This window comes from Fulmarus glacialis, unplaced genomic scaffold (genome assembly GCF_000690835.1).
Source record: "Fulmarus glacialis isolate BGI_N327 unplaced genomic scaffold, ASM69083v1 scaffold11050, whole genome shotgun sequence".
Classification (NCBI taxonomy): domain Eukaryota; kingdom Metazoa; phylum Chordata; class Aves; order Procellariiformes; family Procellariidae; genus Fulmarus; species Fulmarus glacialis.
Window position 1 is genome coordinate 41,229 of NW_009188419.1, and position 13,597 is coordinate 54,825.

The following is a 13,597-nucleotide window of genomic DNA, read 5'->3' on the forward strand; positions in this document are numbered from 1 at the left end:
TTGGAACACAGGAACTTGGAACATACAACTAGAAGCAACACCCTTCTATTGCTGGGAACCACTCCACATAACCCCTTTCAAAAACTGATCAAGCTCCACTCTAAGCCCTGGTACATTTTTCTTCTCTGAACTTCACACCTGTGACTACTATAAGCATTCCAATTTCTATTCTAGATGCATTTATTGCCAATTTAGTATTTTAAAGTCAAAATGGTCTTTCAGTTTAAGTAACTATTGTGTTAAACAAGTCAACTCTTGCAGTCTCTGTGTTGTTAGATACACCATTCCTTTGGTCAACCTCACAACCCTTCCGTGCAGCTGCTCACACCTGAGTTTATTACAGCCACAATGCAAACTGTGCCTGATACTCCAGAGGGATTTTACTAGTGCCTTGTCCAGTGTCATTAATACTTTTAAATAAATACATCCTAAAATCAAATCTGCCTTTATCATGACTACAACATGTCCCAGTCTTCCCCATATGTTTCCTAGCGCTGCACTGTCAGCAAATTTCATCAGAGCTTTCTACTTTTTATGCTCCCATCAGAACAAGAAAAACTGAAGTCTCATGAGTCATTTAAGAAGCCCACTAGGCTCACTGCTTTTGGCCCCGTAATTTACATTTTAAGCGCGGCTCCTGTCTACGAATCTTTCCTAATTCTTTTTTAGGTTAGGTGACAACAAAAGACAACAAAAGAATCTACTACATTTCCTTGATCTAGAAAATTAGTTTTATATTAAAATATATCTGGCTAGTCAAGGATGACCTATCACGTTACGCTTTGCCCCATTTGTCACTTATTTCTAGATCTCTATACTTTTCTTCAAAATTTCAAGTCAGTTAGTAGTTCAATGTTGTTGTTATTTTTTTTTTCTATATATATACACATATATACACACACAGAGAGTGAGAGATTATTTTCTTCAAGTTCTCTACTCCTTTAGTATTATTTTAGTAGAGAAAAGACATCAATTGCAGCATGAAAGAGACAGAAAAATGTTTACCAGATTCCTTCGGTTCTTGACAAGTAAGTGGAAGATCTAAATATTTGAGAAGCTGTGACAAGATGATTCACTTTAAATTCTATAATCTATGCAAATACTGCCAACACATGAGAATAATTAAAATCAGATCTGACAACCTGAGTAGGAGTATTTCTTTTGCAATCTTCTACTCAAATGCCACCATGACAAGAAATAGTATTTAAAAGGTCTAGCCAAACAGCAATGCTAGTAACATGGTGCTGCTAGTTGATACAGAACTTATGTTCAGCTCCAACTGATGAATAATCATTTATCCTTTCTATCACAAGCTGCCTTAATTCTGTTGGTGGCTGATAAAATAGGCTGAATATTGCCTTCATAATGATATTTACCTCAAATGTAATTGCTTAAAAATAATAATTTATACACGCTTTAGAATTAAGCATTTTAATGACGCATACTGTTCTCACAAATATATTTATGGGATAGCATAGATAGTAATGTTATGCTTACACTGAATTTCCTACTGGCATCAGACACATTTCCTTCTAGGCTTTGGCTAAAAATTGTCAGCCTCAGTAAATTCATTTCTGAGGAGCTATGTAATATGAAAGTATTCTGACGTATTATAAACACAAACTATCATTGTGCTCAGTTTTCAAAAAAATCTGTGTCAGACGTTATTTATTAAACATTGGTCAGGTAGCATATCACCCGTAAAACAGTATTCACCCCTATTCGCACCCACAGTGAAGAATCTTTAATCCATGCCAGTAGATATATTAACCCAGTTTTAAAATGTTCTGCAGCATCTTGCCACACATCTGTAAACTTTACATCATTGCTGTCTAATTACATTGCTAATTAAAATAAAATCTCAGAAACAAAATTCAGATTCTAACTTTAAGATAAGAAAAAGAAATGGAAAAAGCTAGAAGTGCAGTTTTTACCCAGACAACAGCTACAACTTGGTTAAGCCCTGTGGGCCTTAAAAAAATCCTTTTAAATTATCAACTCTTTCCTGAGTATATGGTCTCTCTTAAAATAATCTAAAAAGCACAGTTAAACAAGTTCATTTAAGTTCTTGGGGGAATAATTACAAGCAGTTAGACAGAAACACTCTGCTTTCAAATCTACAGATTTATAGTTTATAATAAAAGACATAAAATGTCCTCATGACTGGTCAATGCAATTCCAATAGAAAACAAACTCCAGTGGTTTAGTGACCATAATCTCCAGAGAACTGAGATGTCTTGCAGATTTCAATTCACAAATAGTCTGCATGACTTTCAGCAGCCAAATTTTAAATTACATAGAGCACATTTTATTCTTAAATTAAAATTGCAGGCATGTAAATGCTATATCTATTTTTAAAAGCAATCCCAAAAATTGTGGTTTGCAATTGCAACAGTTAATTATAAAGATGCCAGTACCAATACATAGTGAATCCTGCATCACTAAAACTAGTGCATGCTGGTTAACCCAGACATACTTTCTGAGCTCACTCATCAGATCACAAGATGTTCATCACAGAGCCAAACTTACATTTTTCTTGATGAGGACAAGTATGTTTTATTTGTCTAAAGACAGTTTCATAATTCATCTGAGGGCATGAAAGAAAAACATAATAGGCACCACTCTACAAGAGTGATGAGCAGCGAAGAAAACTGGACAGCTATCAATTTACTTATAATAGTATACTGACTGACTATTTCATAAAAAGCCAGGAATATCTAAGACACTTAACTCATCTGGAGATGAACTCTAATAGAATGAATGAAATCAAAACCAATACCTTAGGATACCTGGTAAATTCCAGATAATAAATGCTGTCATTTGTTGCCATTTACTGCTAGAATTTATTAAGCATGGAAGACATTTAAAAAAGGGGGGTATGCACTTACTGAAGTTTATTATTAAATGTATACAAAAGTAAAAACACACAGAAGGATTTTTTTTTCCTTTGTTGGATTTTTTTAAACACCACCACCAGCAGTTCAATTCCTTATTAAGAATACTTATGGATCTGGAAAAAGTCATACACTTGCCCTTGGAGAGCTACAAGATAACATATAAAGACAGACAGGCACGAGAGTAAATAAATTACAGTTCTGTGATCTATAATTGATATATATCACCCTTTCCTATTTTAGCACTTTCCTCTTCTCTTTCCAGCCCTCATTTTATTGTTTTATTTTCTATTTCCACGTATTCTAGTTTTCCCTTTCTCAGATTTTCTCATTAAATAATAAAGTAATCAGGTCCTTAAAAAAAATCTTCTGTTGTTGTCATCAATTTTTTCTGAATTCCAGCGAACTGTTTATCCATCCATTCCTTCTGAATTCCCCGTGTTCTCTCCTCTCCCACTCTTGCACTGAACATTCTCGTATTCTCTGGCATTGTCTTCCTGTAGTCTTGTTCAAGCCTGCCACCAGTTATAAAGACCTATATGAAATAGTAACAAACTTTCCTTCTGAAAACTCTTGAATCAGACTAGAACAGTTATCAGTGAACTTTCAGGAAAAAAGTGAATTAATATGGAGAATGCATGTAGCTCAGTTTTACATAATGTTCCCAGAGAGGAAGAACTAGCTCAGATACTAAAAATTTGTATTTTAAAGAGAAGTTTTTCATAATAGAAAATATTGGTTTTAGTGTACAAAATGAAAAGCTGCAATTCTGGATTTCCAAGCCTAAAAACAGATACTAAGAGATATTAAAAATGAATGAAATTATATTCTCATCCTACATATGAGTATGTTAATCCAGGAAAATAAAAGAGTTGTCTGTTACCAGGCAAGCCTTTTTAACTACCTGCTAAATCTGAAGAACCTATTTTTAGAAAAACTTGAAAACACCAAAATACACCTCAGACATTGAAGACTTGATTTCTGCTTGGTTCACCGTACAGAACATGATGCTCACTGGCAAAGAAACGATGCAGTATTTTGTTCTTTTCTCCTTTAACATGAATGACACTGCTAAATACACAGTTTACAATCTCTCATGAAAGAAAGACTAACTTCATTCTGCTTTTTAGAGGCAATCTAAACATGTAACTGTTTGTTTCACAAACTTTAATTTATCTCCTAGACCACTCTATGAAGAATACAGGAAGAGAGGAGGTATAATGTCTACTCTGGAAAGAGTCCATTAATTTCAGGTGCCTGGCTGAGTTTTCAGAATACTTTGCTTTACACACACTTCATGCAATGATGAAATTCATTGCGTGCTTCGGAGGTTGGACATTCCAGAGAGGTACCCATATAATGATGAACTGATAATTAGCAAGTAAGACCGTAATGTGTGCTTTGAGTTGCTCAGTATCACAGGAGAACCACACAAGGGAGGCAAGAATGGAATCCAGAGCTCTGGCACATTGAGCTGTCGTAAGCAGGAAACCCTCCTCCTCCTTCCTACCGTTCCGTTTACCATGCTCTTCCTATTCTGCAAAACTGAGACAGGCCCGAGAACAGAGATCCTGTTTGAAAAGTTAAAGCACTTTTACTGTTCAGATATGACTCATCAGCACAGCAGAGATGAACATAATATAGAAGTCCAGTGGAAAAGACAGCACATTACCATCTAATTAAAGATTGTAGGTTGCTCCTAGCTTGCTCTTAGTTTGCTCGTTGGCTCCTGACTGCTCTAGTTATCCATCTCCAAAACCAGGCCTACAAGCAGCTCTAGGAACAGCTGAATGCAGTAGATTGTTCTCAAAACACTATGAAGAAGAGACTGCACAAAGATCAGACACTTCTACAATATACAATACTCCAAAACGATTTAAACGTTGCACTGCCAAAATGCTGCTCCAGCCTTCGTGCTCTACTTCATGACATTCAACACATAGCCTCAAGTTCACAATACAGAAACATCACTTTGGTGGGCTGTAATGCAGTTCTCACCTTTTATTTTTTAGATTCTTTGAATTAAAAAACATACGTCAAGTAATAACTATGTTTTAAGAGTCACAGATTTGGTCAACTGGTATGTAATGCAGATACAGTCAGTCTGATTCAGAGAGAACTAGACTTAAGTAGTGTGGAGTGAACATGAGCTAGCCTGTTACACAGCCTCAGAGAATGGTGCCTGCTCAACTGGTCCCTGTTTCATAGAACAGCCACAACTACAGGAAACAACTTAAGATTTCATAGTCATCCTTAATTCTGACATTTCTTGGCTTCTAAACACTTGCAAATTTGATGTTCTTTTAAGACAGCTTTTTAAGTGTTACATATACCTAGACAAAAAGACATAACATTAAAATACAGACATGTTCAGAGATGGACAGAAGTTAAGTGTGTTGATTAGAATTTAGATTTGCCTACAGCTTTGATATAAAAGTCTGGCTCTACATCATCTAGAGCTTTCCTGGATCAAGATGGAATATCATATGATCAAACCTTGATCAGTTCATGCACCACAGGTGAGCTACACCAACTACAGTAAGAGGCAGGAAAATGTTGATGCCTTTAACTTGTTCACAGTCTGTCCCAAAGTCACTATATAATTTTTTAACCTCATAAATAAAAAATAATTTCCATACTAATATTCTTCACACATGTTTATTGTCCTTTTTTTACTTTTGAGAGAAATTCTTTAACTGCTTAGTATTTTGTTACCCTTTGATGTAGAGCAAAATGTCTCTTCTAAAGGCAGAGTTCAAATAAATAGAACTTCAATAATGGACTTCATTATGAATCCTATAGAAATAAACAAAGCCATGCAGTGGTTTAATTTCTAAGTTTTCTCAACACTTTGTATTTGTATTAGCCAAATTTTCCAATTACAGTCTCTGTCTCTACAACCTTTGTCTCCCTTTTCTTTTTCCCTGACTCAGCTCCTTTTTAGAATTGTGTCTTCTTTTGGCATATGGCAAAAGGTGTTTCATAAACTGGGGGGGAAGAGCAGGCACTAATATGGAGAAAGCAGATACAGTTTTTAACATGAATTATACCTATAATTTATTCCCTGAGCACAGAGCTCAGTGAAAATAAGTGACCATAGTAGGTCTTCATACTAATCTGAAAGGAAGGAGGGAAAAGTGCCTGGTTTAGCCACTATAAGCTACTGAAGAAAATCTTTCCTCCCAAAAAAAGTTTCAAATGAATAAATGTATGCAGTTTTCAGGGATTCACAAATCTTCCCTTAAAAGTTAATTACTTAAGTAAAAATATTTTAATCTAGAAAAGTGCCTACTCCTTCAGAGCCAATTATTTTTTCCATTGTATATTGTCAAATCTGTGAAATGACAACAACCTGCGTGACAGAAGATCCATGGCTAATCTTGTCTCTACCTAAACAGTGGGAGTTTGTTTTCCCATGACTTCAAAAAGATCATTAACTCATTGCCATCATAAAAATAGGATTTGGCAGTAAGGTTCTGATACTTGGAATTGTCTTTTGCTATGAGCTAGGCACTTCCTCTCTTTATACTTCTTCTTTAAAATGTTCCTTTTCCTATCAGACTCGCCATTACTAAAATAGTAGTTAACTGTCACTCTGTAGCAATCTGTCACCCAGGAATCCAACAAATCAACGATAAAAATATTGGATAAAGTTGGCACCTTCCTCTATTTTGTTTCAAGATTTTCTCTATTTAGCGGCACAGAAGAGAATTTCTGCTGTCCTTTGTGTGTTACATATGGCTAGGCAAACAGCTGTATTTAAACAGCAAACAACTAGTAACAGCCACAGCAGGTTCCATCAGAAAGATGAGTCAAGATGGTTCTAAACATGAATATCTCCAGTAGGCAGAAAAAAAAGAAAAGGACAAATATTTGGTCCAAAGGTTCTTTAAAAAAATATAGTCTCTTCCTGTTGCTATGGGCAATGCACAGTGCAGTAGAAAACTGAAATTCTGACAAGGACTAAAAGCCCTCTCCGACATCTTCTGAAACTGAGGTATGCTGGGGGATGATGCATTCAGTCTCCAGAGAGAAGAAAGATACTGTTCACACAGCACTTCTACTCACCAGTCCTTGCAGCAGCAAAGGTGTTGGCTTCGAAGGAAGCCAACTGTCCTGCTCTCCCAGCCAGAGGTAAAGAATTGCATTGGTGGCCACTAGAGGGAGGATTAGGAATATAGTAAATTGTGGGCAAAAGGCACCCATGATGAATCACATGGGACAACCTACAAATTCCCCACCGCTGCCAAAGGGCAACAATTCTCAGATGCTGCTATGGGCTGGGAATATAATCCAGTTGTTATCATCTGCTACAGAGGAGCTGCCAGTATGCTTCTCAAACTTTGGTGGCTGGAGGATAGGAGGGCTGACTAGGATCATGTGAAGCACACCTACAATTACACACAGACACACCCCTTTATTACAGTTGCCTTATTTGCCTTCTGGTTTTTAATCTCCTTACTTAAAACTTCTGATGTCCTTTATCAAGAAAGCTCCTGTGAAAAGCAAACGTACCAGCTTCAAGAGAATCTCAGAAAAAGCATCAGCAGAGAGGGACTATGCCAAGATACACTGTATTTAACAAAAACATCTGAACACAGTAAATGTACTTGAAAACAACAAAATGCATTGTGATAAATGTTCTTTCACTAAATTAAGGTTTGAGGCATGTCTGAAAGAAATGTTTTCAATTAGTTACCTAGATAATTACGTAGTAAAGTGTATCTTGCAATTCAGTTTACCCTGTAGCTTAACTGCCTAGTGTCTTACCTCCGGCACAAGTGGCAGAACATTCTGACCAAGGCAGGTGATTCCATGCAAAGCCAACTTCATTGTCTCCACTGCCAGTGCGAGAGATGGGAACATTGAATTTATACCTTATACCCAAATTTTGTTCCTGTAGCAGAATCTGTAGTTGAAAACAACTGGTTATACCATTAAAACAGGCAAGCAGAGGGCAACTACAGTGACTTTTAATCTAGGTATGTGTTATGTCCTGTGGAAGGGAAAAAAGTAATAAAGGAAGCCATAGTAGTTCTTTTAGGTATTCCCAAAAGAATCTGGACTAACTTTTAAAACATATACAAAAGAAAAGTATTATTGTCTAAGGTGAGCTTTGTCTTTTTTTCCCGCTTAACACAACTTTATAACCTCTGTCAGTTCTTAATTCTTGACATAATTTTTGTAAAAAGACAGTTTTCATAAAATTAATGTCTTAATGGAAATTAACTTGACAGCTGAATAATTATGTGAGGTCAAAGTTGGTTAAGGACATTACTGTGCAAACATGGAGCAGTCCTCACTGAAATCTTGTGAGGAGGTACCCACATAGCAGTCATGAACCTAGGTCTGCCCTTGTTTACACTTCTCATGACAACAATAATAGCAATAATAGTAACAGCAACAGACTGTTGCTGAGGTCATTGTCTTCCCCTAATGCAACAGCCAACTGCATTAGCCTGGTGGAATCACACCTGTGACTCCTTCAAAGGAATATCAAAACTCTCGCTGCAGCCATATCACTGCAGGTGATATAGAGGGAAGTGGAACAATCACGATGAGTTTATGTCTACCCTCACTGTTGAACTGCACTTCCACATACCACCTGTCCAACACTAGCCTTTCACTCTCTATCAAACTTTTTCTTTCTGTTGCTAATAATATATATCATGTCAGATGCAGCAATTTGACACATCTTAGTGCTACTTCTCATCCCTTATACCGTCTGTGATATTTTGCAGGGCATACCTGCCTATCTCCATCGGACAAAGGAGCAGAGAACTTCCAGTAAGAAGGTCAGTGGCACTGATTGAATGAGAAAAGGCACTATAATAATTGTGTAACTTATTCTATATGGACTCTCTCGCTTATCCACATCTACAGTAGAAAAACCAGGATTCAGGTGTTTGAAAATGCTGCCTAAAATGTGAATATCCAGGCAACAATCATTCTATACACAAAAATATCCTGTCTGGCTCAAGCAACCCCTGAACTGCAAACCTGGCAGCTGACAGAATATACTGGGCAAGTATCACCTTGTTGTTGTACTCCTCCTCAACGTAGTAGCGCAACAGTAGGCTATTGCCTGCTGTCAGAGACAGGGTATCAGGATCCTGGTCACATCTTCCGTCACATTCTCATATTTTGTACAATCTGCTCAGAGCAATGTGTCTCACAGCAACATACTTTAACACGGGTCAAATCATGATACCCTTGCTGTGGTAAGAGTATACTTCATGCTCAGGCCAGGCTTAAAACCACTGGCATCTACAGAACTGTCAGGAACTGTCATGCTATATTGCAACACTTCCATGTATCAGCAGTATGCAGAGGTACAATATACACCCCATTTACCATTTCAGCTACCATTATTCTGAACAACATTTAACAGAGATGGGGCATTTTCTGTGAGATTTCCTGGGGCTCTTCTGACTTTATGCCAGTCAGTTTTGAAAAGTAAGAAAGCTGTGTTAAATGCAAAGTCCCAGCTAGAAAAGCTGTATACTCTCTGAAAACACAACCTATTTTGATTTCATTCATGACCTTGTCTTTTCTCAGAACACAAATACATATTTCAAATTTCAGAAATATATTAATTATAACTTTACCATGACTATGAGATTTTCTGAAGTAGGGCCTAGTGCTTCCAAAGACTCTGGTTCATCTGTTGGCCTCTTGTAATGGAAAGCTGTTCCAGCAACATCAAACTTTCTTGGCCAGTCAATAGTCCAGGCACCATTAATATAGTAGTCATCCTCTTCAGATTTTAAAGCTTAAAAAAAAATACAAGCCACCTAAAAATTGGAAGCAGCATTTATAATGGAGAAGCCATTGCAAATTAGTCTACTAATCTGTTAGAAGTATGTGAACTTCAGCTCAATATCACTATTTTTTCAAGCAATATAAAGCCTTTTCTTTAGCCCTCGTCAAAATATCCCTCACGCAGTTTGACAATATTGCCCCAGCAATGATCTTCAATGTGCAGGTATACTTTGCAGATTTCAACATGCAGATGCTATATGGAACAAAACAGAATGCTTCATGGAACTTGCAATGTATCTTCAACTTTAAAACCAAGCCCATGTGTAATGTATGCTGTTCTATGTAAGATATACGTAGATCTCAAATGTATAATCAATTAGCAATCTAATCTTTAGATTAAGATGTTGGGGCATGAGATAGGTACCTCAGATAATGTGCAGAGTCAAAAAAAAAGAGAAGGAACATTGAGTCTGACATATGGTGCCAATCAGCTCTTGCTTTGTTGCCTTTGTCCACTGTTGTTTTTTGCCTTCTTAAAGCATAAATCCAAGATATTTCTACTACAAACCCAAATACTAGCTAGTTAATCTGGTAAGATATTTTATTATGACTAATTTAAAGCCTTAAACCATAAAAGTACTGTAGATAAAACATAAATTTCTTAGCTAACCAACCAATTAGGCTGGACAAGCACATATTATTCAGGGATTTATCTTTGATATTTTATCAATAATATTAGATTAAGTTTCTAAATATGAAACTGACTTTGTATCTTAAGGTGAACATTCTGTTAATTAGATATTGACTTCTTGATTTAAGGTGAAGATTAGCAAGTTACTCAGCATTCATATTTACTTAAAATAAAACATGTTCTTAAAGGCAAAATGATGGTTGGAAATACATGATCAAACAGCCATGTCATTTTTTGTTGAGACAAATAACTGATTTTACTAGATAGGGAACAAACTCACATCACAATCATAAGGAATAAGACAACTTATGATCAAGTTTTATTCTCAACTACATCTGTGTGGACAGATGGTTTACCTTAAACAGTTAGGGAAAATGTCTCAATGATGCTCAAATTTTCTAAAAGAGATCAGAGAGCATTCATATAAGCAGAAGATAGCTGGAGAGGCAGTAATGTTCTGCTGGTGACAGCCATATTCAGCAGGGATTAGTAACCATTTCTACCAACACCATAAGGTTTGAAAAGAAATGTCTTCCCATAGCATAAATCTTATTCCATTGACTTCCCTGGATTTACTTTGGAAACACTCATGTGCGTTGAGTGAAGAAACGAGTTCGGACACATTCACTTATCTGGAATTCCCAAAGTAATTCAGATTCCTTATTGTCTATATCGATTTTGTAGTACAGGAAGGAGATGGTAAAACAGTGAGTATAGGAGAACAAGACAAACTGCAAGCAGTACTGTACCAAAAGAAAGGAACAGTACTTCACTATCTATTATACATGGGTGTATGAAATAACTACGTTACAGCTGAACATTAGTATTTTGTTTTATCAGTGGTCCTATTTCCACATAGCCAAAATTTCTACCCATCCTGCTTTTACAAAATCTAGCTTAATTAAAAGAAGGTCACAAAGCTACCGAGACATATTAATAAGTCTCTCTTACTGTGCCACTCAATCCCAAACATTTTCTTGTTAGAACGTCTAGTATCTACTAAGAGCAAATAACGAACTGAATTCTTTATTTCTAGTGAGACATACAAACAACAACGAATGAGACATATGAATGAACATAAGAGAACAAACGTTCTCATACATGTTTACATAATTAATAATTCTGAAATTATATGTTATCAATTATATGTATGCTATACACACTTAAACTAATGGATATCCAGAAGCAAAGCAGTTCATTTTTTACCTGACTACCAAAGAAAAACTCATTTGCATTCTGTAAATAGATTTACCTACTATCAGTTGTTAAGTATAGGTGAAGGCCACACAGTTGTGAATAGCATTCCAGTAATATAATTATGTGACAATGATGACGCAGTGGCATAATACTATTAGAATATAAGACAGAAGGAACAAGTTAATGTCCTAATCAAATCATTTATGAGAATTTGAGAGTGCAGGAAGCCCACAGAAAATTAGCACACAACATCCTGTTGCATAACAGGAATATAAGGGAATATGTCACCCCGGATCAAGCCATTTAAGGGAAAATAACAGCACTACTAAACCCACATTTCTTCAGCAGCTCTGAAAACAGGCAATTTTGTTGTTGCTGGGGTATTTGTTGGACAGATCAGTTTAAAATACTGTATTATTTATGCAGCTGCAGAAACATGCTTTTGTTGTCACAACACTAGGAGGGATATCGGTGCAGAAATGATCAGCCAGAGACAGGGGGAGGGAGGTCAGGTGCTGACTGAGCTAACCGAATTGCCAAATGTTTAACTGCAGCCTAAATCTGAGGCCATGGCTTGTAAAAGAACGGGATCTTAAGTTTAAGGAACCATGGGATGTTTATTGCAAGTTAGTTTGAAATCCTCCTAACTGAAATGAACAAAGAAGAAACTCTGAAGCCAGTGTGGCAGCTACAGAGGAAGAGGGGTTTACATTTTCTTTTTTTTGTACACTTCCAAATAGAGAAATTGATTTCTTAGACTGTGGTTACATATTTGGCAGCAGTGCACATAAAACAAAATATAGTAATATGTGTAAATGGCTATTTTCAGATGAATCAATTCTCTAATCTGGTTCATGGTGTGGCCTCACGAACAGCTGTCCTGGAAAAATAGAAGGAACTCCATAAAGACAGGGAAGGATTTGTGAAGTTGACACTGCCACTAAAGAAATATCCATAAAACAATACGTAGTTTTAACATAATAAACTCATTTTTAACAACCATTGTGCTTGTATAGTTCTTTTAAGGGAGCAGACAAATTAGAAGCCTTCCTTTCCCCAGAAATTGGTGATCCTAAAATAGTGATCTGGTTCACACTCACAGAACAAAATATCCCATCACAAAATGAAATAGCCCCTGCGACTTAGTAAGGTTATCTTTCATTAGGATATAATGGCACCTTTAAAAGCTGGAAACACAAGAAACTAGTGAAGGAGAGGAATCCCCCATTTGTGTAGTCAAGGCTTCTGTGGCATGAAGCAAGGTAGTGAAGAGAGAGCCTGAAACTCAGGAAACCCCTTGAAATTGTGGCAAGCACATAAAAAAAGTGTTTATGTACCACTTTACATTTTTAGATCTGTGGCCAGATTAAATACCAATGCAGTTGTCTGTATTTTTTATTTAAGCCAAAAAATTTACATTTTTCATTCATTTTATACGGATGGTGCCAATGTAAATGCTTTTCCAGATCACCTTCCTGTGCTTATAAAATAGAGGAATAACGAACTTAATTGTAGTAGCTAAGAGTTTGTTCTGGTTTTCAGCTGCCCATGGAATAGTTCTTAGCAGAAAACGACCATGATAGGATGCATTGTATGCCTCTCTTCCACCATCTCTGTTTGAAACGTCAGTATAGGATATATGAGCAACCTTACCCACAGTGTATTTTGATATGGGGGAGGGGCCACGGGGATTGTGATGCTGAAAGAATAATAAGCACTCTACTGCTGGAGTTGTGGTGTTATTATTCCTGCAGAATGGAGGGAAATTGATTATCTGCTGCATTAAAGAAGGGTGGGGATAGGCAGAAAGAAAAGTAGGCATCCAGCAGTAAAAGGTACCATTATTATCAATATAATCAATTTAGGAATTAATGTACCTAGGAGGATAACTGCCCTTCTAACTCACACTTAAAGGCATCATAATCCTTTCCAACATGTTAGTGTTATATATATATCAACTACATGGAGTACAGACTGACAAAAGTAGCCTCGTCAGCTGCTGTTCAGCCTAAGCAGGTAATAGCTTTTGGTTGTGTTAATCTGCTAGTTTGCT

General features: G+C 36.5%; 1 protein-coding gene across 1 annotated transcript in view; it reads right to left on the reverse strand.

The window, feature by feature from the left end:
* LOC104077373 (A disintegrin and metalloproteinase with thrombospondin motifs 6) overlaps positions 1 to 13,597 on the reverse strand; it is a gene marked incomplete at its 5' end in the record, with an annotated part of 52,216 nt that overhangs the window by 21,416 nt on the left and 17,203 nt on the right. The window contains 2 exons of the mRNA XM_009578585.1: positions 7,665 to 7,803; positions 9,503 to 9,666. Coding sequence (XP_009576880.1) covers positions 7,665 to 7,803; positions 9,503 to 9,666 — 303 coding nt within the window. The remainder of the gene's footprint in view (positions 1 to 7,664; positions 7,804 to 9,502; positions 9,667 to 13,597) is intronic.